This window comes from Mus musculus, chromosome 9 (assembly GCF_000001635.26).
Source record: "Mus musculus strain C57BL/6J chromosome 9, GRCm38.p6 C57BL/6J".
NCBI lineage: Eukaryota > Metazoa > Chordata > Mammalia > Rodentia > Muridae > Mus > Mus musculus.
In genome coordinates, this window is record NC_000075.6 from 88,366,861 (window position 1) to 88,392,822 (window position 25,962).

At 40.9% G+C, this 25,962-nt stretch overlaps 2 protein-coding genes and 1 pseudogene across 3 annotated transcripts in view; 2 read left to right on the plus strand and 1 right to left on the minus strand.

The window, feature by feature from the left end:
• The window catches only part of Nt5e (5' nucleotidase, ecto), a 44,481-nt gene extending 39,252 nt beyond the window's left edge, over nt 1-5,229 (plus strand). Inside the window, exons 7-9 of the mRNA NM_011851.4 lie at nt 371-520; nt 2,186-2,386; nt 3,294-5,229. Of these exons, the coding sequence (NP_035981.1) occupies nt 371-520; nt 2,186-2,386; nt 3,294-3,457 (515 nt within the window). The 3' untranslated portion in view covers nt 3,458-5,229. The remainder of the gene's footprint in view (nt 1-370; nt 521-2,185; nt 2,387-3,293) is intronic.
• Nucleotides 5,230-9,894: 4,665 nt separating this feature from the next.
• The window catches only part of Snx14 (sorting nexin 14), a 62,175-nt gene continuing 46,107 nt past the window's right edge, over nt 9,895-25,962 (minus strand). For both annotated transcript variants that reach the window (NM_172926.4, NM_001359958.2), the window contains 11 exons: nt 24,902-24,985; nt 20,351-20,451; nt 18,860-18,971; nt 17,110-17,150; nt 16,899-17,018; nt 15,218-15,341; nt 14,860-15,024; nt 14,622-14,717; nt 13,310-13,401; nt 12,650-12,706; nt 9,895-10,079 (listed from right to left, as the gene is read on the minus strand). In NM_172926.4, the coding sequence (NP_766514.3) occupies nt 10,041-10,079; nt 12,650-12,706; nt 13,310-13,401; nt 14,622-14,717; nt 14,860-15,024; nt 15,218-15,341; nt 16,899-17,018; nt 17,110-17,150; nt 18,860-18,971; nt 20,351-20,451; nt 24,902-24,985 (1,031 nt within the window). In that variant the 3' untranslated portion in view covers nt 9,895-10,040. The remainder of the gene's footprint in view (nt 10,080-12,649; nt 12,707-13,309; nt 13,402-14,621; nt 14,718-14,859; nt 15,025-15,217; nt 15,342-16,898; nt 17,019-17,109; nt 17,151-18,859; nt 18,972-20,350; nt 20,452-24,901; nt 24,986-25,962) is intronic.
• Nucleotides 23,945-24,492, plus strand: Gm10163 (predicted pseudogene 10163; annotated as a pseudogene).

Consider the following 25,962-nt stretch of genomic DNA (forward strand, 5'->3'; position numbering starts at 1 on the left):
GTTCTTCTGCAATCTTCCCTAACATACTGTCAAACCCCTTTAGTATAGGACTCCAAGATCATTTTAGACAATAGGGCAGGTGGCTAGAACACACTGCCTGTGTAGAATTACGTAATGTTTAACCAAGCACTGAAGATTCAGCCCAAACCAGGCAATCTGAAGCTGAGGACAGTGGACTTGGTCCTTTGCGAGCTCAACCCCCTTGCCCAGTAGTGAACAGCAGGGCAGAAGCTTTCAATGTGCTCCCTCCCAAAACTAAACACAGGCGCTGTGACTTCCCTCCCCTCTTTCTTCCCTCAGCCCAAAGGGTCTCTGGGTATGCGTATTCTTAGGCTTTTTTCCCTTCCTGCTTCACTTCTAACCACCTAAGGTACCATCACCTGGGAGAACCTGGCTGCTGTGCTGCCCTTTGGAGGGACATTTGACCTCGTCCAATTAAAAGGGTCCACCCTGAAGAAGGCTTTTGAGCACAGCGTGCATCGCTATGGCCAGTCCACCGGAGAGTTCCTGCAAGTGGGTGGTAAGTGACACATCTTGTGGGGCACATTGTTCACCCCTCTACCGCTGGGCTGCTTTGGATTTTCTCCCAGTCAACCCCATCTTTCAATGACAACTGACTCCTGGAGTCACTGAGGTTAGATTGAGGTCAAAGGTCCAAGGCTCTGGAAATGAGTAGTATTTGCCAACCTTCATTTGGACATCAGAAAAGGTATCTATCCATGGGAGGCGACCTACTAAACACTAGTCAGATAGGCTGACATGAGGTCTTTCTGCAGAAATCTTACTTGTGGGTGGATGCAAGAAACATTCTTTTTGTTTGTTTTTTTTTTGTTTGTTTGTTTTCTTTGTATAGTCTTGGCAGTCCTGAACTCACTCTGTAGACCAGGCCAGCCTTGAACTCAGAGATCTACCTGCCTCTGTCTCTTGAGTCCTGGGATTAAAGGCATTCACCACCACCACATAACACACATAACATTCTTAACCAAAAACTAAAGCTCCCTCCATTATTGTTAATCGCCTGTGGCTGTGTTAGGGTTCAAAGGAACTAAGGGAGAAAAAAAGACTCAATCTACTCTGATCCTGCTGGGAGGAAGGCACCAAGCCCAGACCTGTTTTCTCTTGACTGCAGTGAGGACTGAATGGATATCAGTGTTTCTCCTACTGCTAAAGGCCTCTTCATTTTGAGGGGTGGGAGTAGGGAGTGCTGGAGATTAAACACATACTAGGTAGACATTTTCTAGTTTGCCTCATGCATGCTGGGGAAATGGTTTTAACACTGCTGTCCTAGCTCCTATAGGCTTTTGAAATGCTTTTCTCAGGAGTTAATCCTACAATCCAAATGAATCTGTAATGTAATAACCTCATTTTACTCCAAAATCATTTTTCTGGACTCATTTTCTCACTCTATTAATCTTGCTTTGTTCATTTTGAGATGTGATCTTACATAGCAGAGAATGACCTCAAACTCACTATGTAGCCAAAGTTGGCATTTAATTCTTGCTCCTCCTGCTTCCATCTCCCAAAGGCTGGTAATACAGTTATGTCCCACTGTGCCTGGCTTCAATTTTTTTTTAATTTATTTAATATCCATTCCAGACTAGACTCAAACTATGTAGTGTTGCGATTCTCCTGCTTCTGGGTTGGGCATTCCAAGACTGCACCTCACCGGCTTCATTTTCATTTTAGTTCATGGAACCCAATGCTGGGTGCAGCTGTCTGGCAGGAGACCCTGGCCTGTTGTCTGTGTGGTAACCCTGACTTATAGACATTTTTCCAGGGCAGAGATAAGGACCTGTGGTCTAGCCAAATACCACCAAATCCCAAATTACCACATTCAGTCTTCAAAGCTGTTGAAAATGCTCCATTGCAATGATGCACGCACGCCTTGATTTCCAAACCCTGTGAGTCATCACTGGACCAATTAATTCAGGATTTTAAAAAGGAAAAATACAGGGTTTCTCCCAGCAAAATCACCCTTGCCTTTCTGAGGGTCGACTCTCCTGGAGGACTCAAGGATGAAGCTGCGGGTAGCTACACCATCACCATATCCCCAATGAAATTTCACTCGAACAGTAACCTAAAGTAGCACAGCCTAGGGTCCCAGTTTTAGATCTTGGCCAAAATCCCTTTCATAGGCAAAAGCCCCTTTGGACTCAGCAAAAACATGCACTCGTTTCTCTTCTAGGAATCCATGTGGTGTACGATATTAACCGAAAGCCCTGGAACAGAGTGGTCCAATTAGAAGTTCTCTGCACCAAGTGTCGAGTGCCCATCTATGAGCCTCTTGAAATGGATAAAGTGTATAAAGTGACCCTCCCAAGCTATCTGGCCAACGGTGGAGATGGATTCCAGATGATAAAAGATGAATTACTAAAGCATGACTCTGGTAAGCACAGGTGTCTCTTCCTCTCCTGTTCGCAAAGGTATTCAGCACAAAAGCACTGGGCAGAGAAGAGCCAGGCAGAGGAGAGCCTATGCGTTTGTTGCTGGTTCCATCCTCCTTTGGGGATCGCTAACAGCAGCGCAGCACTGAGAAGCATCATGCCATCCCTTCCCCAGCACACATGATTCCATCTATCCAACTCCAGGGAAGACATGCTTTGTTAGAGATACGGTCTCTCTAGGTAGTCATGGCTGGCCTGGAACTCATAGAAATTCTCCTGCCTCTGCTTCCCAAGCATTGGGATGAAAGGTGTGTGCTATCACACCTGGTCCATGTTTTGTTGTTTTTTTAAAAAAAACAAACAAACAGTAAACTACTGTGTATTAACAGTGTCAGGTATTAAACAGCTTCAATGAATGAATCCAAATAGCATGATCTTAAAAATAGTAAGATTCTTTTAGGTCACTGTGCATTTGTCTCAGCAAATCTTATTTCTTTATCCACCCTCTTCTGGAAATGAAACCTCCAGTGTCCCATCATCAAGTATGTGAAGATAATGTTGAACAGACAGCATGAGAAAGAAAGCCACTTTTGTTTCTCAACTAACTCTTGGCCCAGGTCCCAAGCACCCTTGGCTCTGGAGTGTATTACAGCTGTGATGCCAACAGCATCTTAGAAACTTAGAGCGGAGGCAACTGCGCTCATCCCTATCACCCAGTGCTGAAGCTCCTGTCTGGAACATGAAAGTGCAATCAGATTCTTTGAACTTAAAACTACCAGCATTTTTGTCTTCTGAGATGTCTTCTCTTTTTCAATTTCAAGGTCTTTAGTGACTTAATTTCCCTTCTTACTGTTAATAGATCATTTTTTTCTAGAGTTAGAATAATACATATATATAATTTTTTTCCAGGTGATCAAGATATCAGCGTGGTTTCTGAATACATCTCAAAAATGAAAGTAGTTTACCCAGCCGTTGAAGGGCGGATCAAGTTCTCTGCAGCAAGTCATTACCAGGGAAGCTTTCCTTTAGTAATTCTTTCATTTTGGGCAATGATCCTTATTTTGTACCAATAACAGGGAGTCTCCTTGTCCTTGATGTCAAACTACATTTTTCTTCCAGTGATATTCATATCTGCCTCTGGAGACCTGGCTTTGTAACAGCACTCATCATCCTCAAGGTTCCTAGCAGATGTTCTTCACAAGGAAGAGACTGTAACATCATTTGTTGGGGCCAGCAACTCAGTGAGCAGATAGAAAGTCACAGTGAACCAACAGGGTCCTTCTGGCAGGGAGTGGGTAAGGGGAAACAACTAGATGTAGCTTGCATAGCCACATAACACATCTGGTTACCATTTCCCTTTCTATTCATTTCTAATCCATCAAACAATTGATGTTTACATACAACTTCATCATCGCCAGCTCTGGTGGCACATGCCTGTGGTCACGGCACTTGGCAGGGAGGAGAGGATGGCTGCAAGTTCTAGGCCAGCCTGACATATGTAGAGTTTCAGGCCAGTCAGCTAGATATCAAGACTCACACACACAAACAAACATTATAATTTACAAGTAGATTTTTGTAGACAAGTCTTATGATAAGCTAAGCAGAAAGGGTCGACTTGTTCAAGGTCAGACATCTCCAAATAATACATCTAAGATCTGTACCTGAGTCTTTTTACCTCAAGTCCAACCTCTCGCCTACTGTCAAGTCTCCTCTCTTCCTGCGGTTGGTCTCAGACAACAAATCTGTTTCTGCCTTCCATAGTACCCTTTCTTTTGGGCTCTTGTTGTCTCTCAGGTTTGAGAGAGTAGCTACTGGACAGGATTCTTTCCTACAACACCATGTGCCTTTGGTGAGTCATAGACAAACTGTATACAGCAGATAATAGATTAGTCCAGGGACTGCAAAAGGCAGTCAGGGACAGGCAGGAAAGGGAAAGGAGAATATGACCAGGACTTACAGAAGAGAGTAGATGGGTTCCATAAACACTAGTTAAGGAGCAGAACATGGCTCCAAAGCACAACACTGGTTCTTATTAACTCCTGTGCGACTCCAAAAGCCCTGCCTCTCTCCTTCCTTCTTCCTCACATGGAGGTGCCATGAGAGAACTTCCTAAAATAAACTGTAATTCTCAACCTGCACCTGTCCTGTCCAAGATGCCAACACGGCTCTCATTCAAGTCACACATGTACAATCCAATATTCTGGAAGGCAAGAGTGAATTTAAGAAGTGGTATACATAAATGTTTGAAGTCACTGAGACTCAAATCCCACACAACCACTGTAAGGCATACTCAGGTCAAGACATGAGAAGACCAGCAGGACAGTGAGCCCTATGGGAGGCCCAAGAGATACCCAGACTGATGAAATGATCTGTGCCCACAGAACACCAGACCAAGACAGTCCTGTGACCAAGTGAGCATAGTCAGCACTGTACAGTAGTTAAGAATCCTTAACTATAAACCAGCAGCTAGATGTCTGGACAGGGAACATGTTGGTTTCCTAGTGTTTACGAATATTAAGGACTCTTGACCCAAACCGTTTAAAATTCCAATCCTTTTATGAAGTTTGTTGCAGTGAAACAATGCCTTCAGTTCTTTTTGAATGTGTAGATTAGTTATAAACAGAAATGTCAGTAAGACTGTAAAAAAAAATGAAGAAAGGTGCATATGAGGTATATTTTTATGCTTGGCGAGTAAATAAGGAGAAATCTTATAGCATAATTTTTAAAGAACATTTGTATAATTTTTCTAAATATGTGTATATGTATATTTTATGCAGCAGTATTGAGAAATGACCTTGGACTATCTTGTAATTGTAAATTCCAAAAATAAAGCTGAAGATATAGTCCTTTGTCTTTGGTCTTACTTCTTCTCTTAACACTTGTACCCTCAGGGATGCAGCAAAGACAATGTTCACTTCAAAACTGAGACGAACAATGCATATAATATTTTAAGCAGGAGAGAAAAGTCTTCTCTCTCTCTCCCTCCCTCCCTTCCTCCCTCCCTCCCTCCCTCTCTCCCTCCCCCCTCCCCCTCCCTCCCTCCCTCCCTCCCTCCCTGGAAGACTGAAGTCTCAACTTTCCTTCATCTGATCTTGCTCCACTCCTCAGTGAAAATCATCCAGACTCTGGATAAAACACTAGAGATGGGGTTGCTCAAACCTGAGGTTCCAGACATGACTGTAGAATAAGATCATGACAAGGCAGGTAAATAAAATCAACATCAGTCTTTGTTTTTAACTTTCTTGAACTTTTTGTTTAAATGTGTGTTACTGTTCTGCACTGAGCTTAAGTGGCATCCAAATTTTCTTGCTCAACCTAAAACCACACTTAACATTTTTATTTTAGCTAACAAAATGTGGATTATTTATGGTGTATAACATGGTGTTTTAAGATGTGTACCAACACTGTGGAATGGCTGTGTCAAGCTAATTAGCAATGCCTTCTCTGTGCTTGCTCTGAATTTCTCAGTGGCTATATTTCTACAAGAGTCCTTTTCCCTGTTCCTCCTTTGTATTTCCTCTCTGGTATTCCCTTTGTCTTCTTGATATACCTCTCTATTGTGATTTAGAAAACTAAACGTGTGATACTGGGCTGAAGAGCCAGCTCAATGGTTAAGAGCACCTGACGCTTTTGCAGAGGACCCAGGTTCAAATCCCAGCTCACAACCATATGGGATTTAGGGCCATGTTCTTGCCTTTGAGCACCATGCATGCAAGTGGTACACAGACAAATATGCAGTCAAAACACACACGAGCATAAAAAAATTACCATTATGATAGTAAGCTGAGGTTGGCTTACACAATCACCTATGTATAGCAGCAGTCAGCAGGAGACATACACTGTGGTGTACCAACACTTCTTTCACTCTGGCAGTTAACTATACAAAAACTGAGAGATCACCACAGGCCACATTCCTGCCTCCAAATTCCTGTCCACTCTGTCTCAGCAGCATTTTCCCATAACACATCTTCTGTCTGCCACATTCTTTGTGCCTGGTAATGCTGCGATCGGACAGGAAGCTCAGGGATGAGTAAGACATAGCTCTGTGCCCACAGCTTAGTAAAGAGAGAAATCCAAGCTTCTCTCTGTCTAGGAGGCATTCACACTCTTACTTTGGTAGGTTCTATGCCTCTTCTGGTCCATCTACTTTAATACAAAAGCTATTTTACAAGACTCTAGCCACAGAAGGAAATATCTAACCTACTGACTATAGTGCCACTCATCTTGATTGAAGTTATTGATCCATGGATAAGAATTGTTACCCAAACCAAGACAGTAAGAAGCCTGCAGTGACCTTTCTAATGTATATGTAAATGTAAGACAAGCTTTTCCCTGCCTCCTGTGCAGTGATTCCATAGTTGTCTTATCTGTCTCCCCTACATAAAGGCACTTGAAAAACAGTAGTCAACAGGTCTGAAGCTGAGACAAAAATGACGTGGAAACCCCATATGATTCAAGAGCTGTAAAGCTCATACTAAAGTCAGCTCTATTCCCACCCCTCTGTGGCTGGATTACATAAGGATGCACTTTGTATTCTCTCAAAACAAGACTGCCAGCTCTGTCTTCTGCAACCGAGAACCCAAACCAGCTCCAATTACAAGAGAACATCCAAAAGCGTGCCTGAACACACACATAGGTGGGCTTAAGAGGTAGGAGTCAAACCTCAACATTCTAGATGTTAAGTAAAACCTCTCAAACCCCTCAGGGAAAAGTACACAGTTTCCTTCTCATACTACTAAAATGTAGCAGAAAAGCTAGAAATAACTAAATAGGTCACACAGTGCTTGGAGCTTGGAGCTCATTCCCTTGCAGATTTAATTTCAATTAAGTCTCTCATTTTACCAGACTTCTGTGATACCCTTTACATCTTGGGCTGGAGAGTTCACACAGCTGTTAAAAGTGATGGCTGCTCTTGCAGAGGACCAGGGTTCAATTTCCACTCATGTGGTACCTCACAAGCATCTGTAACTCCAGCCCCAGGAGATCCAATGCCCTCTCCAACCTCCTCAGGCACCAGACATACACATAGTGTACATACACATAAAATAAATCTTAAAAATCATACTAATTAAATCTTTTCAAGTATGGATACTAGCAATAATATATGTAAATAAATATATATGTGGGTACAGTGTAATGTGTAGAAAAGAGAACAGGAAAGGCTAAGTATTAGAGGCCAAGAATATAGATTGAATATAGGCAAAAGAAATGTGTTATGGAAGTGGATATAAAGCTAAATGTTTTTCTAAGTCTAACTTTGTCAAAAGAATTTCATTTCTGGTGCTAGATAAGTACATGGAAATATATTTGATACTGAAAGTATAAGATCCGATGTAAAGCACCATGGCTGCCGTCCCAGTATCTATCAGTGTGTGTCTTTTTTTTTTTACAACATTTTTTATAATAAAGTGTATTTAAAGAACTTTTAAAATGAACTCTTTTGAAATATTATGGCACATGCATATTAATTCCAGTACTCATGAGTTCAAGGACAGCCTTGGGCTATGCAGCAAGTTCTAGTCTATCATAAAACTCTGTCTCAAAACCCAAAACATGAACCATGCAAATAAAGTACCTTGGCAACATCCTTTTCAATGGTGAGCTCTTGGGCCTTGCCTCCATGTCCACAACGATGCACATTTCTGCATGCTGCACTGTGCCATGGCACGCATGTTGAGGTCAGAGGACAAGCCGGAGGGGTCTGCTCTCTTCTTCCGCCATGTGGATTCCAGGGATCAAACTCAGGTCCCTAGCTTAGCAGCAAAGTGATTTTCCTTACAGAGAAATCTTCTCAGGCTCTCCTTTACTTTTCTTACGGTCATCAATTCTGTTGCAGTATGGTCCCACCCAAATGACTCTTTTAATCTAAGTTTCCTCCTGAAAGGCTCTGCCTCCAAATATAGTCACTGTGAGATTTATAGTTTTAACATAGGAATTTGGAAAAGACATAATTCAGACCGTAACAATGAGTGAGGCCTACTTATAGAAAATGTGATATATAATATATATATAAATGTTATATGTGTACATATGTATAACATATATACACATTAGTCATACAAAGTTAAATAAGTCAGTCATATTATAAAAGGAAAAAGAATAATTCCTATATCTGCAAGATGTTTTGTATATAGCATCACATTGCATTTCCATGGTAACTGTGTGGCCTTGTCTTGTAGGCGATGATGTTAGGCCAGAAAACTATCAAGGTGGAAGTGGATATTAGCCCAGAAACTTGGAATACCTAAAATACAATTTGCAAAACACATAAAATTCAAGAAGAATGAAGACCAAAGTGTGGACACTTTGTCCCTCCTTAGAATGGGGAACAAAATACCCATGGAAGGAGTTACAGAGACAAAGTTTGGAGCTGAGACGAAAGGATGGACCATCTAGAGACTGCTACATCTGGGGATCCATCCCATAATCAGCCTCCAAATGCTGACACCATTGCATACGCCAGCAAGATTTTGCTGAAAGGACCCAGATATAGCTGTCTCTTGTGAGGCTATGCTGGTGCCTGGCAAACACAGAAGTGGATGCTCACAGTCAGCTATTGGATGGAACACAGGGCCCCCAATGGAGGAGCTAGAGAAAGTACCCAAGAAACTAAAGGGGTCTGCAACCCTATAGGTGGAACAACAATATGAACTAACCTGTACCCCCGGATCTCGTGTCTCTAGCTGCATATGAATCAGAAGATGGCCTAGTCGGTCATCATTGGGAAGAGGCGCCCCTTGGTCTTGCAAACTTTATATGCCTCAGTACAGGGGAATACCAGGGCCAAGAAGTGGGAGTGAGTGGGTAGGGGAGTTGGGGGAGGGAGGATATGGGGGACTTTTGGGATAGCATTTGAAATGTAAATGAAGAAAATACCTAATTAAAAAAAAAAAGAAGAAGAAGAAAATGTGTTGTGTATGTATATACATGAACCAGCATGGCTAGACACACAGAAGAGAGACTTTGAACCTTGGCCCACTTGCTTCTTCACACTAAATACAATTGCATTTGACGCAAAAGAATACAAAGACTGTGGGTCTTACTTGTTTGCTTTCATTCAAAAACAGCAACACAGGGCTGCAGAATGGTTCAGTAGACAATGTGCTTGCCATGCAAGAATGATGACCAAAGTTTGAATTTCCAGTGTCTACATAAAAGTCAGAAGGTTTGTGGGCATGCCTATAATCCCAGTACTCCGGAGGCAGAGACTGGAGAGGGCATGAGCAGCAAACTAAAAGCTCCAGAGGCAGCGAGAGAGCCTGCCTCAGTAAACAAAGTAGACAGTCATAGAGAAAGACACCCAGTACCAACCTCAGGTCGCCAGACAAACGTGCACACGTGGGCAAGAGCATCCACACACATGTACTCAAACACACACAAACACATGCACACTGCACATACAGAGAGGGAGGGAGAGAGAAGGAGAGAGAGGGAGAGAGACTCAAAAAGCCCTAGCAATAAGTGGCATATGTTTTAGTAAAATCAAGACAGTAAATACAAAAGGCCGTAATACCTAAACCACTTTTTATTGCTATTTGTTAGTCTTTATTAAAACAAAAAATATATTCCAAACACTAAAGTACATGATATTTATAAAAATATACAAAGTGAAAAGTACATTTCTATTATTCTGGTATGTTATTCTATACCAAGTGTTTACATCCAGGATGTCATGGAGGTAGCTTCCTTTTGTACCTAAAGTAAAAATAAATCCATTTAATAGGAGACAATAGCACAAGGTTCATTTTTAATTCCTAAAAGCTCTACTATAGTAATACTCTATGTGAATGTGCGTGTGTGCACACACACACACACACACACACACAAACACACACACACACAGTAATCCACACCCTTCCTGGCACAAACAGCAATTAATAGCAATGTTTTGTCTCTGACCTAATAAAAGCCTCAGAACTAAAAGCTTTCTGGTATTCATTCTAAAGCAATTTAACATAAATATTAACATTTCCACCCTCCTTTAAAAATACTTTTAATACTACTAAAATTTGAAGTTTCCAATCAATAGATGAACAGCCAAAATCTGGTTTCCCTACTCTATAGAAGTGAGTTTTCATTACAATGCCACAACCTTGAACAGTTCCTGGTTTTGTTTTTCATCTAACTAAATGGATTAGTCAAAAAGTAAAGGAGCTAGAGAGATGGTTCAGCAGTTAACAGCTCCTGCTGTGCAATTATGAGAACAAGAAATCTGATTCCACCACCCATGTGACAAGCCAAACACTTATAACCACAGCTCATCACAACTCCTAAGATGACAGACAGGAGAACTGCTATGACTTTTTTATTAACACACACACACACACACACACACACACACACACACACGGTTGCCCACCATGACTGGACAGTAAGCTCCTATTTATGAGGATACCACACACTTGGCTTACAGTCCACAAAGAACTCAGTGTGGAACTAAGGAACTTCCTCCCTGCTGGCGAGGTTTCGAAGTTTCAAAAGGTCCTACACAGGCTGCTAGGGAAGAAGAGCGATCAGTGGTGGGCTAACCAACAACTGCTGAACCCTGCAAGCAACAATGTGAACCTGCCCGGCAAGACATGACCTTAGGATAGTAGCAAGGCTGTTATGGGGCTAAAAAACCTTTTTCTGATTTGATTTGAGGGCTGCTCCTCAGTAGCGAACTCATGCCTGATACTGTAAATCCGGTCAGTAACCAATGGGTGAAGAAATCATAGGCCCTAGGAGGTATTTGCCAAAAAGCCTTGTTGCCCAAGTACCTTCTAAATATTTGTATTTATACCATAGACGAGCCCTGCTCTCAGCCTTACTCAGAGGCGCTACTCTTTGCTGTGGGCAGTAGTTACAGCATAGACTCCTCGCTGGTCAGAGTGCTAAGAGTGAGTGACTATGAAAGCTCAGCCCCAAACGGGACATTTGTATCAACTCCCACGTCCTAAGGCTCAGGACACATCTAAGAAGAGGGAATGCCAGTGCCTTAAGATGGGGAGGCATGCTGTGACATGCTGTGACACTCATAGACTCACAGTAGCTGTGGGCACTGGACAGGATAAAAACAGCCATACTTAAGACTCTGGCCTCTAGTCAGCCATCATTGGAAAGAGAAGCCCCTTGGTCTTTCAAACTTTATATGCCCCAGTACAGGGGAATGCCAGGACCAAGAAGTGGGAGTGGGTGGGTAGGGGAGCAGGGCAGGGGGAGGGTATAGGGGATTTTCGGGATAGCGTTTGAAATGTAAATGAAGAAAATACCTAATAAAAATTTGAAAAAAAACCCCTCTGGTCTCAATCCCCAACATCTCAAAAGTAATAAATAAATAATAAATAACAACAGCCTGAGTTCGGCCCCTGACCCCACATAGTAGAAGGAGAGAACCAATCCAGCAGGTTTTCCTGTGAGCTTCACACTTGCATCGTGGTGTGTTTATATATGTATGCAGATGGGTGCACAAATACACAATCATCAATTAAAAAAAAAGTTAAAAACCACACACACAGCAGAACTTCTAGGATACATGGGGGTGGGCTCAGTTGATGGCTGTCTATCTGAGAGGAGAGAGCACGGTCCTTTTAAGAGGGTAGCCACTGGTAGGCTGCTCATGCTTCAGTGGACGCCCCCACACCTATGCACATAAAGGCCACACTAACTGGGCTCAGTGGGTTATTTTAGAGCAAAGGAAATTGGGAGGGAGATTAGAGAGAGGGGGTCCAGAGGGAGTTAGGCCATTAAAGGGTAGATGGATAAGTACACGGTATACGTGCATGAAATGTTCGAAGAACAAAATTTTAAATTGTATTTAGAAAGAAGAAAAGTTCAACATCCTCAATATTAAATATAGTAAGAACACCATGCTCTAACTCCAAATCATTTTGTGTTCTTGGACTCACAGATCCATGTTGAAAAAACATTCGTCTCTGATTTATATAGCAGAAAATGTTGCAGATGATAATCTGAACAGCTAGGCCCATTCTGATGATAAGATTAGTCACATATTCAGCTGAAAGCACAGTAAAGGGCCCTTATCTGCTTGTATGGTAAGGAGGAACTAAGAACTTGAAGGCAGAGACTGGCCAGGGTCTGTTACCTCAAATCTAGTCTACGTCTGGACAGTCGTGTTAGATGAGGACACTACAAAAGGCCACTTGTGTCAAGCTGTTCAGCTTTCAAATGGTTGCAGTCACAATGGCTTACTACCATTTTCATCTCTGGTTAAATGTCCATATACTTTCCAAAGGAGAATGAAGAAATTCCTGCTTCCCAGTTACCTTATTTAGCTCTGGAAACAGCTCCTGTATCACAATGTCCAGCAACACATAGGTCAGCTGCAGCACAAAGACATGTAACAAAATGTAAGGAACTAGACAGAAAAGTTACAGGCACGGGAGCCAGGACCACGGTAAATCTCTACGCAAGTCAGCGGGAAACGTAACGGCAATGCAAAACACGCAAAAAGGTGTCTCTAACACCACCGACAATGCTCCATCCTTACATGCATAGTAGAGACCTTTGTGAATAAAATAACTGGCATTACTATGCTTCACCCATTCTATGTAAATTGTTTTGAACAAATTTTAAATAAACAAGTATGAAACTGATATTATATTAACATTTCAACAAAATATATAGCGACTATATATATAAAAATGTTAACTGGTATTCTTTGACTTAAATTAGCAAAATGTTTATACTATGTCAGAAATTTTCTAAACATCTAAAATTTTCTGGTAGAAGATATATTAACTTTAAGCAACCATGCATATCACAAAGAAGTAAGAGAACCAGCAGAAACAGTACATACAGATTTTCCCATCTGAACGTTTAGATTATTTTAATGATGGGCTAGATGTCGTGTAGTGACTCACACAGGTAATAAACCAGACATCCCGCTGCTCAGCAGCCACACCAACGCCCACCACCTCCCTTACCTGCTTGTTGAGCACTGGCTGCTGCAGGCCATCAAACAGGAGTCTGATGCTTTCGTACTTGGTTTCTTCACCGATACACTTGACTATCAGATCTAAACAGGAAAGCCACATATGAAACAGCTCACAGTGACTCACCACCAACCGCCTCTTAAAAGCCACATGCCTCCTCTGTTCACAGACACCACATAAAAGCTCCAAGTCAGTATTTCTCAAACCAGTTTCTACAAGAACCTCCTAGAAACAAGTCTCATGGTCGGGTCAAAAAAAAAAAAAAAAAAAGTAGTAGTTATTATTAATCCCCCTTTCAGAAGTTCACAATGCACAGGATATACTATAGTATATAAACCAACTACCACTAAGTGATAAAAGAGACTTAGAAAACATATTTTATTATACATCAGGGTAAAACAAAACCAATTTTTAAACTATGTATTTTGAATGATGTGTTGTGTTTGTGAAGAGAGATGTGCACCTGAGTGTAAGTGCCCACAGAGGCCAGAGAGGTGGGAGTTACAGGCAACTCTAAGCCACTAACTAATGTGATGGTCTCTGCAACAACAGCATGTGCTCAACAACCGAGCTGTCCCTCAGCACCCCAAACAACAGGATTTAAACTCCCTCTTTATATAGACACATAAAACCATACAGAAAAGATGTCTATGACCAGATATGCTGGACAGCTCTAATCTCACCATTTGGGAAGCAGAAGCAGGAGGATAAATGCAAATTTGAGACCAACCTGGTCTACACAGTAAGCTCCAAGCCAGCTAGGGTCACACAGCAGACAAATCATAAAGCCCTGATTAGTGTGTGAGTAGAAAAACCCGTGTCCTAAATTTTAGGGGTGAGCCTAAAGTCTCCTACAGGTAACACCAGCACTACAAAGACTGAAGCAAAAGAACTGTTGCAAGATCAAGGCTAGTCTGTGCTACAGCTCAAGAATCTATCTCAAACAGACAGTATTAGTAGTATCAACAAACGGACAAGTTACCTTTTCTTTTCTTCTCTTTTCTTTTCTTTAATTTTCTTTTTTTTTTTTTTTTTTCGAGACAGGGTTTCTCTCTATAGTCCTGGCTGTCCTGGAACTCACTCTGTAGACCAGGCTGGCCTTGAACTCAGATATCCACCTGCCTCTGCCTCCCAAGTGCTAGGATTAAAGGCATGTGCCACCACTGCCTGGCCAAATTACGTTTTCTAATGAGTTATATTATTTCTAAAATAAAAACTAACAATAACAATTAGTTTCAATAATTATACTGCAACTTCAAAGTGGTGCCAATCTATATACAATTGAGTTATTTAAATATCATACCTGGAATGTAATTCATCATTTCTTCAAAAGTCTGTTTTGCTCCTTTTTGCTTATCTTGGAGAGAGCGAGGTTCAGTATTTTCACAAAATATAGCATCTAAAAATGAGTACAGGAAATGTATACAATTATTCTCCAATTTATACGCAAGTATATTCTAGTAATAAAAATGCTGGTTTAAAAATACCTGGAAAAAAAAAAACACAAAGGTAGACCATGATACAGACATGGTCATACGAACCTCTGAGAAGGGTGATGAGGGAGACCAGCCGGTGCTCCTGAAACAGCTGCTCCAGCTTGCACTGGAGGTAGTAGTCTGTGTACATTTCCAGGGTGTTCTTAAAGAGGATTCGAGTTCCCATTAGAAGATGATGAAGCCAGTCTGGGACTTGAAAAACTACTCGCCCTGAGGAAGACCAATTAAGAATCAACTGAAATCTGTTGTCACTCAGAATGATCAATGAATAAAAGTAACAGTGGTCATGTTCAAGGCCAATGTAGTAAATCGGTGAAAAGAATTTCTTTCACAAAGTTGAGGCAGGCTGTATCTGAATCATGAGGCAGACTAACAAAGAACAACGTGGACCATTAAGCCTTACCTACATACATCAGGTAATCATAGACTCCGTCCACAGTCATCACCTCCATGAAGTAGTTCTGATTTTGCTTTCGCTCTGTGTTCTCAGCGCGGTTTGCATTATTCTTAAACAGATCGTTGAAAAGCTAAAGTATAAGTTGAAATAATAAAGAGACAAGTAGTTTATTGCATTTATTGACAGTAATCACTAACGTTAAAAGAATACAGCAAAATGCCACATTAGGAAAGTTAAAATCTGCTTTCAAACTTTCTCATTCATGACCAAAGCTATAAAAAAAAAATCCCACATATTTCTCTCAAAACATTAAATAAAAGCTTGTATTCACTTTTGCCATAACAGTTAATTTACTAGCCATAAAGCATCTCTTTTCTTTTCCTTGTTTTTCACCCATTTTTTGGTTGTCTGCTTTATGGTGCTTGGATATTCTAAACCTATCCAAGACCCTCAAGTAAGCCAGGCAAACATCCTATCACTAAGTTGCATCTCTGCCCCCTCATTTTTATTTGTTTTTTCGGTGAGATGCAGAGACGTGGCAAAGCTATGTAGCTCCAGACTGGCCTCAAACTCACAAACCTCCTCCCTCAGGCTCCCGAGGCCTGGGTTCTACAGGCGTGCACCAGCACCTCACCTCCATTGTGCTACTACTGCAATTGGTTTTTTTGGTTTTTTTTTTTTGTTTTGGTTTGTTTTTGTGGCTGTTTAAGACAGGGTCTCCCTCTTAGCCCCAGCTGGCCTGGAATCCAGTCTGTAACTCAGGCTGACCTCAAACTCTTGGCAGTCCTCTTTCCTAAGCCCTGCATATAGCAATTCACACTCCAGCATAACCCCTCTTCCCTTATGCTTTCCCCAGGCCAGTGCTCCATGATGCTATCCATCGGAGAGCCAATATTCTCTCACTCACAGGTATGCTTAGAGTGAAGTTAGCCTAGAGGAGATTCTGACTCTTCACGGGGTTCTGAGTTTCAACATGAAAGTACACTCAGAATCCAGGAGAGAAGCGGATACTCCCGGGCACATGGTGTGCACGTGTATCTGTCTTAAACTGACTCTGCAAAGCCACAGCTCTCACACTATGAGGCAAGAACAACTTACAATGATGGCTGAAGAGACAAAAAAATTGAGGTGCGTGCTTTAAAATTTCCTCTTGAAAATGTTTTATTCTATGCTATGATTATCTGTAATGGGGTTTCTACGTTCAACAAAGGAGAAGACCAGGGTGGTGGTGGTGGGGAGGGGAATGGGGCGGGGAGTCACAAGTGCTTTGTCTGAACTGTCTGCAGAAAACAGTGACCCATTACTGCAAACAATAGTAGACTTAGAGTGGAAATGTTTTTTTGTGTGTTTGTTTGTTTTTTTAATTCTAAATGTAGGCAATTCACTCTTTTTAAAGTCTGGAAAAGATTAGATAAAAAATAAATAGGCTTGGCTGGAGATGGATCAGAATAAACAGAGACAGAAATAGTGGGAAAGGGGGAAGAAGACCAGAGGAGAAGGTTAGAAGATGCTGGAAACATAATGAGCTGGCACCAGTGCTGAGAGGAGGGCAGTGAGGCAGAGATCAGAAAAAACCAGGCTGAAAGGCCCCAGCCTGGGCTACCCTGCAGCCTCTCCAGTCCAGCCCGCACCGCCAGCTGTCCTCAGCATTACCCACACAACATACTCTTTACATAACATACGGTACCTTCTTGTTGTTTTCGGAAGTGGGGCTGAGAATCGTCAGTTCTGGCCGACTCGGTTTAGGTTTGGGAGATTCGCAAGAATTAATGAAACTCATGATGAATGGCTCCAAATGCTGACCTTTCTGTGGGGACAGAGGAGATATGAGCTAAGCCACCACAGTTCATCAATAATTAAACATGTCATTTATAAATATATATTAATTCATAATTCACCTCTTTCATTAGTTTCCCAGGAACAGACTTTATAATTTTTCCTGCAATTAAAAATAAAACATTAATTTTATGGAAGAAAAGCATACTGTTCAGTTGTTTACATGAGTATTTCACTGGACAATTTTAAACAGAAAACAGTCAAGTAAAAGCCAAAGCTGTATAAAGCATAATTCATCATTTCCCACTTGAACAGAAATCTACAAAAAAGATGATACCCCAAAATAGATGAGACACATTTGGGATTTACTGTAAAAAGTAAGTCGTGAGGCTGTATACGGAAAGGGTCTAAAAAGCTCCCGGCTATAGAACTGTACACTAGGAGATGGCGGTGATCTCTACTCTGACATCTATCTGCACTAACTAAGGCTCACTAGTTTGACCAGTTTGCTCGATCATTTGTTTACTACTCCCTTCCTGTCTGCCTTCCTTTTTGTCCTTGGTGTTGGAACCAAATCTAGGGCCTTTTCATGTTGGGCAAATGGTCTACCATTAGCTTCATGCTTTACCCAGAAAAATTCTCTGAAAATGTTTCAATGGGTCTGGAGAATAAGATTAGTGGTAAAGAGAACTTGTTGGTCTTCAGAGGACTTGAGTTTGGTTCTCAGACCATGTTGAGTGGCTTATAGCTGACTTTAACTCCAGTTCTAGGAGACGTGATGGCCTCTCCTGGCCTCTGTGGGGACCTATATACACAACATGCACACGCACACGCGCACACACATACACACGCACATATACACACACACAAAGACAAAGTCAGAGAGACATTACTTACATACATACATACATACATAAAATCAAAAAGTTTTTAAAGTATTTTCAAAACATTTAAACAATGATGAATATATCATACTTAAACATACACTAAAGTTAGTCAAATATTTAAGAGTATTTTGAGAAACATCTAAGCTATTGGAATAGTTTATATTCTGAATTATTAGACTAAAATTTTCTATTCTAGACAGGCATAGTGGCACACTCCTACCACTCCTAGTGACTGTAGTAGAAGAATCAAGAGTTCAGGGACATCCTAGACTATGTAGCAAGACCCTTTCTCCAAAACAAGGAGAAAGAAAGGAGAAAAACAAACTACATTTTTACAAACTACTTAATATTTGTACCTCCAGGTTCCCTTATCAAAGCTGCTAAACATCTGAACACTTTATCAAGTATTTAGAAAATAACCTGCAAATTAGTCAAAATTGTCAAATACAACTTAAATTTCTTTTAGAGGGAGAAAAACTGCTTAGATGGGTCTTCAAATAAAACGTGAAAGGCTATATGGTATTTTAAAAGAAAATTGTATTAAAGTTACACATACATTGAATGATGACTATATATATCTGCATCTGCTGAAAACACTACCACTTATTTTTTTATATGTGTAGCTAAAGATGGAGCTAAGAAATATGTTGCTATATTTTGTTGCACAGGCTTCAAAGACTTAGGACAGCCCCAAGACCATAGGTGCCATAATTTTATAGGACTACTCTCCTTTATGCAATCTGTCACTGAGTAAAGCTCTGTTATGATTTTAATTGAATATACAAATACACACAAGGATATCACTGGCTAATGGTTTTCTGTGATAGAATGAGTAGCTAGAAGCGACCAGGAAAATAATCAGGATAACGTATCTCTAACAACAAAAGAAGTCCTTCGAAATCTGTCACACGGCCATACTACCAAAACCATTTCTACATCAGTTTTCAATTCATCCTCTTATACAGGTTTCTCTCAAAAGACTTACCAAGATTTACATCTGGAAGTATCTTATCTAGAAACTGTGTCTCCCCACCGTTGGGGGAGAGAAAGTCAGCCAGAAGCTGGCTGTTACTCAGCTCCGGGTGCTGCACAAGTTTCTTCAATGAACAGAAACAGAGGAGGGAAACGGATTAGAAATCTAGAAGGAAAATCAAAACTGCTCTAAAATGATTGTAAACAAAGCCAAACAAGGCGCCAAAATGTGTTCCCTATTCTAACCAAGTAACTTTTAAGCTAATTCTGTTATCACTGAATAATTTACATTGCTTATGGATATATTTTGTAAATAATTATAGCGTTTATATAACACAATGGCATATACAGAGAAAATGCAAGTTAACTCTAAGTGGTGAAAGGTTGAGAGTTGATTCCAGGAAACTGAAAAACTAAACCTACACTCTGAGTAACAAAAGGGACAACGGAATGAGGTGAGGAGGACAAGCTACGTTAATCATGACATCAAACAGAGTCCAAAGTCCTTAGATTATATTTCATTTTTATACCAAAATTTTCTTTCTTCTTTTAAATCTCCCACACCAAGTTTTTAATTAGCAAAAAACTAATTAACACCTTCCCTAGGAAATATCTAGTATTTTATTGATCACTAATTTATAAAACTGAATCCTGAGGGTCACAGATGTAGCTCATGGTAGAGTGCTTGGCTCGCATGTGCAAAAGCCCGAGTTTGATCCTCAGTATCATCAACAGCAATGCAAACAATACATATTCCTGTCAAAATTCTCTTTTTTAAGGCCCAGAATGTGCTATGTAGACTAGGCTGGCCTTGAACTCAGATCTTCCTGCCTCCACCTCTCAAATGCTTGGATTAAAGACACATGCTACTCGACCCAGCCAAAAGTTCACTTTAAAATCCACATAGAAAAAGGTATGTTTTAATTCTGTATAGGACAGGTATTACCGAGCAAAGCATGTGTGTACAAAATACATCTGCATATCCATGTTTATTGTGATATTATGTATAATAGCCAAGCTATAGAATCAGACTTAAATGTTATCAACAGATAAATGGATAAGGAAATGTGTTATGTATGTATGCACAGTGCTGTTTAACTCAGTCACAAAATCAAAGAGATGTCATTTGCAAGAAAATGGATGGAACTGGCCTCATCATGTTGAGCAAAATAAGCAAGGTTCCAAAAAGACAAATACCATGTATTTTCTCTCATAAGCATCTAGATACTTTTAAAGGCATGAAGATGGATGAGGGCTCTTTGGGGGGAGGAACATAACCATCCATGAGGAGGTGGGGAAGGAAGAGAGCAGAGTTATGAGGGAAGTGAAGATGATCAAAATATATCATCCACACATGTGGAACTGTCATGCTAGGACATTACTGTGTACAATAAATAGATGCTGATGAGAAGTGATGACAGCAGGGAACAACATGTGCACACAAGAGGAGAGCAGCGACCTGGAGTTATCAGGGTCTCCATCAAGATGAGGGCTGCCACTGTACCTGCAGATACTCCTGGAACTCCTCTCTCTTCGACTTCAAAAACTCATAGTTTTTGGGGCCAATGATCCTTTTGGATGGAAGCTGAGCATCAGGAAATGTGCCTGAAATTGGTGCACAAAGGTCTTAGTATTTCAGCTTAATTTGAAACCACCATGAAATTTCAGATTCACCATACTGCCTTGTAGAGATGTGACATTATGCTTTCAATAATCTTCACACATTCAGAGTTTCAAGTTAGAAATTCAGACCAAAACCGTCTCCTGCTATCTAAAATACTACTCTCCTAAACATTCTATCAGGTTTTGACACTTCTACATGAGTAAAAGTCCTTTAAAAAAGATGCTCTGAGGGGCTGGTGAGATGGCTCAGCGGTTAAGAGCACCGACTGCTCTTCCGAAAGTCCTGAGTTCAAATCCCAGCAACCACGTGGTGGCTCACAACCATCCATAACAAGATCTGATGCCCTCTTCTGGAGTGTCTGAAGACAGCTACAGTGTACTTACATATAATAAATAAATCTTTAAAAAAAAAAAAGCTGCTCTGAGTCCATGTGACATGGAATAGCATAACATGTGGCCTTAGAGTGGGGTAGGAATACCAAGGGTAAAAGATTTAAGAAAGAATAAGGGTAGGGCATGGGAGGTCACTTAACCAAAATTACTAACATAAGAACAAATCTTGTGGCCCCTAATGGAGGAGCTAGAAAAATTACCCAAGGAGCTATAGGGAACTGCAACCCTATAGGTGGAACAACAATATGAACTAACCAGTACCCGGGAGCTCTTGTCTTTAGCTGCATATGCATCAAAAGATGGCCTAGTCGGCCATCACTGCAAAGAGAGGCCCATTGGACTTGCAAACTTTATATGCCCCAGTACAGGGGAACGCCAGGGCCAAAAAGGGGGAGTGGGTGGGTAGGGGATTGGGGGGGTGGGTATGGGGGACCTTTGGGATAGCATTGAAAATGTAAATGAGGAAAATACCTAATTAAAAAAAAAAAAAGAACAAATCTTGTAAAAACCTACTTCTTTGGCCACATAGTACTGGCGCACACCTTTGATCCCAGTACTGAACTGAGGAGATAGAAGCAGGTGGGTCTCTGAGTCGACATCCTAGTCTACGGAGTGAGTTATAGGATAGCCAGAGCTTCATTGTCTTCAAAAACAAAATAAAAAGCAAATGAACAAGAAAAGAGCCCCACATTTTTGTAAGCTAATAAAAAAGTTTGAAAGGAGGTGCCCGGTATGAGTGGATGATGCTGTTCCCAAAGGCAATAAGTTATTTACAAAAAATACCAGGCCTGGGAAGCCTCCCTATAAACTGCTGGTCAGGGAGGCCCCTGAGCCTAACAAACAACACAGGCCATTATTAGTATTACATCAATATTGTAGGTTGTCCCCCAGAACTAGATGCTAAGACCTTAGTGCTGAAGACACTTTGTTTTAAATGTATGTGGTTTTTGCCGGCACATATGCATACACACCTTGTGTATGCCTAATGCCCCATAAGGCCAGAAGAGGGTATCAGAAACCCTGGAACCATAGTTACAGATGGTTATAAGCTACTGAGAATTGAACCCTGGGCTTTTAAAAGAACAGTAGCGTTCTTAAATACTGAACCATTTCTCTAACTGTGATACAAAACACTTTGGTTGAGACATAGAAAAAAACAACTAGGAAACTTCCTTCCTGCTGGCTAGCTCTCATAGCGCCAAACTGTGCTGTGCAGGCTAGTGGAAGAGAAAGACATCAATGGTCTTACCAAATGCTGGATGCTGCACAGCAGGGAACTGTGCCTGAGGTTATAGAGCAAGTGAAAAGCTTATGATTAGCAGGTCAAAGGTCCTAGGGTAGCACCGACTACCAAGGCTTTGCTAAGTGGCTATGTTGTCGAGCCACCCGCTACATCTCTGGGTCTAGACTCAACCTTGGTCAAAGCAGCTTCTCTTTAGAGTGGGCAGCAACCGATACAGTGATGCATCACCAGTCCACAGGGTGGAAGGAAGAAGTGACATTGCGACTGGCGTGCTCAGCTCTAAGAAGGACGACTATATAAATCCCTCCCATCCTGCCTGGGAACGCAGGGAACAGCGGAGAAGGAAGGACATAAAGAAGAAAAGCTAGAAAACGAGAAAAGCGCTGTGAAATCTGTCTCCTGGACAGGGAGTGGACCCTGCACTTATGAACTCACAACTGCAGTGGTTGCCTGTGTAAGACCGAACCAGTAAAACTCCCTGCACAGATGGAGGAGGGGATGGCATCCCATCGATAACTGAAAAACTATTGGCGGAGCTGGAGAGATGGCTGAGAGGTTAAGAGCACCAACCTCTCTTCCTGAGTTCTATTCCCAGCAACCACATGGTGGCTCACAACCATCTGTAATGGGATCTGATGCCCTCTTCTGGTGTGTCTGAAGACAGCGACAGTGTACTCATGTACATAAAATAAGTAATTTAAAAAAAAATGCTTGTCACACAAGCATGAAAACGTAAGTTCAAAAAAAAAAAAACTATTGGCAGTTGATGTTCAGTTTTCTTTGTGAACACGGCCTCTGAGTGCTTGCCCATTCTTCAGTGGATGACCCCATACCAGTGTGTGTGTGTGTGAATAATACAAATACAAACTGATACAAAGGTGAGAGAGTGACATGGGTGTGCTATGGGGCAGGAGAATGGGTAGATATAGTCAAGATACATTGGCTGCATGAATAAAATTGACAAGGAATAAATTAAAAAGTTTTAAAACTATTACAATATTATTTTGAATAATAAGTGGGAATCTATTAAAGTCTCACTAAAGAAATTCACACTAATCTTGGGAGGAAAAAAAAATGTAGCATTTTGTCCAGTTTAAACAAGCTTAACAAAATTTTAAAATAATAGATAAGCCTTTTCAATTAGGCTGACATTAGCAATTTTATTAACAAAATGGAGAACTCAATCAGTTTTCCTTGATATAGGAGTTTTTTTGGTTTGGTTTGGTTTTTCAAAACAGGGTTTCTTTGTGGAACCCTAGCCATCCTGGAACTAGTTCTATAAACAAGGCTAGCCTTGAACTCACAGAGATCTGACTCCTGAATGCTGGGATTAAAGGTGTACACCACCACCACTAGGCTCACTACAGGGGTTTAAAGTATAGAGGTAAATTATCTTCTCTCAGCCTTAAACCAAACCCTAAAGTTCAGAGAAAGAACAGCTAAGGGAGCCATGCCCCTGCCTGGCACAAGCCTGTACACAAGCTCACACTCAAACCCAGACAAAACTATGCAGTGGGAGTGTGCGCTCCTTTCTTTTCCTATGGTAATCACCTCATCACGGGCTTAGTTCTTAGGGTAAAGAAGGCCTGTGCCCCGTCAATTCAGAGTAAACACGAATTGTATCAGGAGACCCTCCACAAGATTTTCCCTAAAAAGATTTAGGATATTAAAAACAAAAAACAAAACAAAACAAAATAAAACAAAAAAGCCTCATCAACTTAATTGCAAAGTGGCTAGAAATGTTAACTAAAATAAATGGGTTCCAAACAAGAAAAGTCGAAACAAAAGAGTGCTCTTATTTGACAACTGACCTATCTACTAAAGAAATGAATTATAGGACCGCCGCAGCCATCTTCCAGTAACTCGCCAAAATGACGAACACAAAGGGAAAGAGGAGAGGCACCCGGTACATGTTCTCTAGGCCTTTTAGGAAACATGGCGTTGTTCCTTTGGCCACATACATGCGAATCTACAAGAAGGGTGATATTGTAGACATCAAGGGAATGGGCACTGTTCAAAAAGGAATGCCCCATAAGTGCTACCACGGCAAAACCGGAAGAGTCTACAATGTCACCCAGCATGCCGTGGGCATCATTGTCAACAAGCAGGTTAAGGGCAAAATTCTGGCCAAGAGGATCAATGTGCGGATTGAGCACATCAAGCACTCAAAGAGCAGAGACAGCTTCCTGAAGCGGGTGAAGGAGAACGACCAGAAGAAAAAGGAAGCCAAAGAGAAGGGCACCTGGGTGCAGCTGAAGCGCCAGCCTGCGCCACCCAGAGAAGCACACTTTGTGAGGACTAACGGAAAAGAGCCTGAGCTGTTGGAGCCCATTCCATACGAATTCATGGCCTAATGTACACAAAGAAATAAAATACCAGCACCAGGAAAAAAAAAAAAAAAAAAAAAAGAAATGAATTATAAGCTACACTGTTGTATCTAAATGTAAGAAATAAAACACCAGCATGGTTAACAGCAGGGACATGGATGTTTAACACAATGGAAATGCCAATTCTTTGCCACATCAATATAAACAAAAAGTAAATTGGATAGCATTTTTTCTAATGTACAAACAGCTGCCTTTAAACACTTATCATTAAAACAAAGTCAATACCCACTGGAAAAACTTAAGATATAGATAAGAAAAAAAAACCAGAAAACCAACATTCTTATTTTCAATATAACTATATACAAGTGTCAACATCAATTGGTACATTTTAAGTAAAAATATCTGGAATAACAACTTTTAAGAAGGCCAATCACTGAATTATAATGTTTTTAATAAATGAACAACATACCATGAAATTCTGTTAGTTTTGATTCAAGAACATAGAATTCAAGATATCTTCTATAGACAGACCAATGCTCAGGCTCGTGTCCAACTGTAAATTAAAAACAAGCAACTTTACAATACACTACAAAAAGTAGAAAATTAATACTACTAAAATGGGGGTATTACATTACAATATTTATTTTAGGTATCACATTAATATATTTCATCCCATATTTTTATTCTAAATTATCTAGAAGAGATTGATAAATTTCATTTTTTATGTTGTCAAACAAACAGGTGGATTTCCATAACAGAATCATAAAGCTGGCAGGAACTTTATGATTTAAAGGTATGTAATTACTATTTTAAAAATTATAAATTCTTTGTTTTTGTGTGTTGATCATTATGTGCAAGTCATAGGAGAATTTTTTTTCTTTCTTTTTTTTGGGTTTTTTTTTTTTCGTTTTTTGAGAATAGGGTTTCTCTGTGTAGTCCTCGTTGTTCTAGAACTTGCTTCAAGGTAGATCAAGCTGAACTCTGCCTACTTCTGCATCTGCCTCCCAAGCAGAAGACAGCCTGTGGGAGTCAATTTTCTCTTCTCACAGGTGGCTTCCAGAGCTCCGAGTCGGGTTGCCAGGTTCGGCAGCAAGCACCTTCTTTTACCCTGAGTCATTTCAGCAGCCCATAAGATCTGGAAGCTCAGTCTCCCTGCCCAAAAATAATCAGTGCAGCAAATGATGAAAAGAATATACACTTTTCTCCTTCAGAGGCCGCGGCTTCCTAAGGGCACATTATATGGATAGCAGGGCTCTGTAACACTCGTGACAACAGTTACTGTTAGACTATGTTTACATTTTTACTACTGTATAGAAATTAAAAATGTTTGTCCAGCCGGGCGTGGTGGCACACACCTTTAATCCCAGCACTCGGGAGGCAGAGGCAGGCGGATTTCTGAGTTCGAGGCCAGCCTGGTCTACAAAATGAGTTCCAGGACAGCCAGGGCCATACAGAGAAACCCTGTTTGTCCAAAAAGTCAGTAACAAAAGTATATGGCCAATCCAAATGAGCACAAATCGGACTACAGTA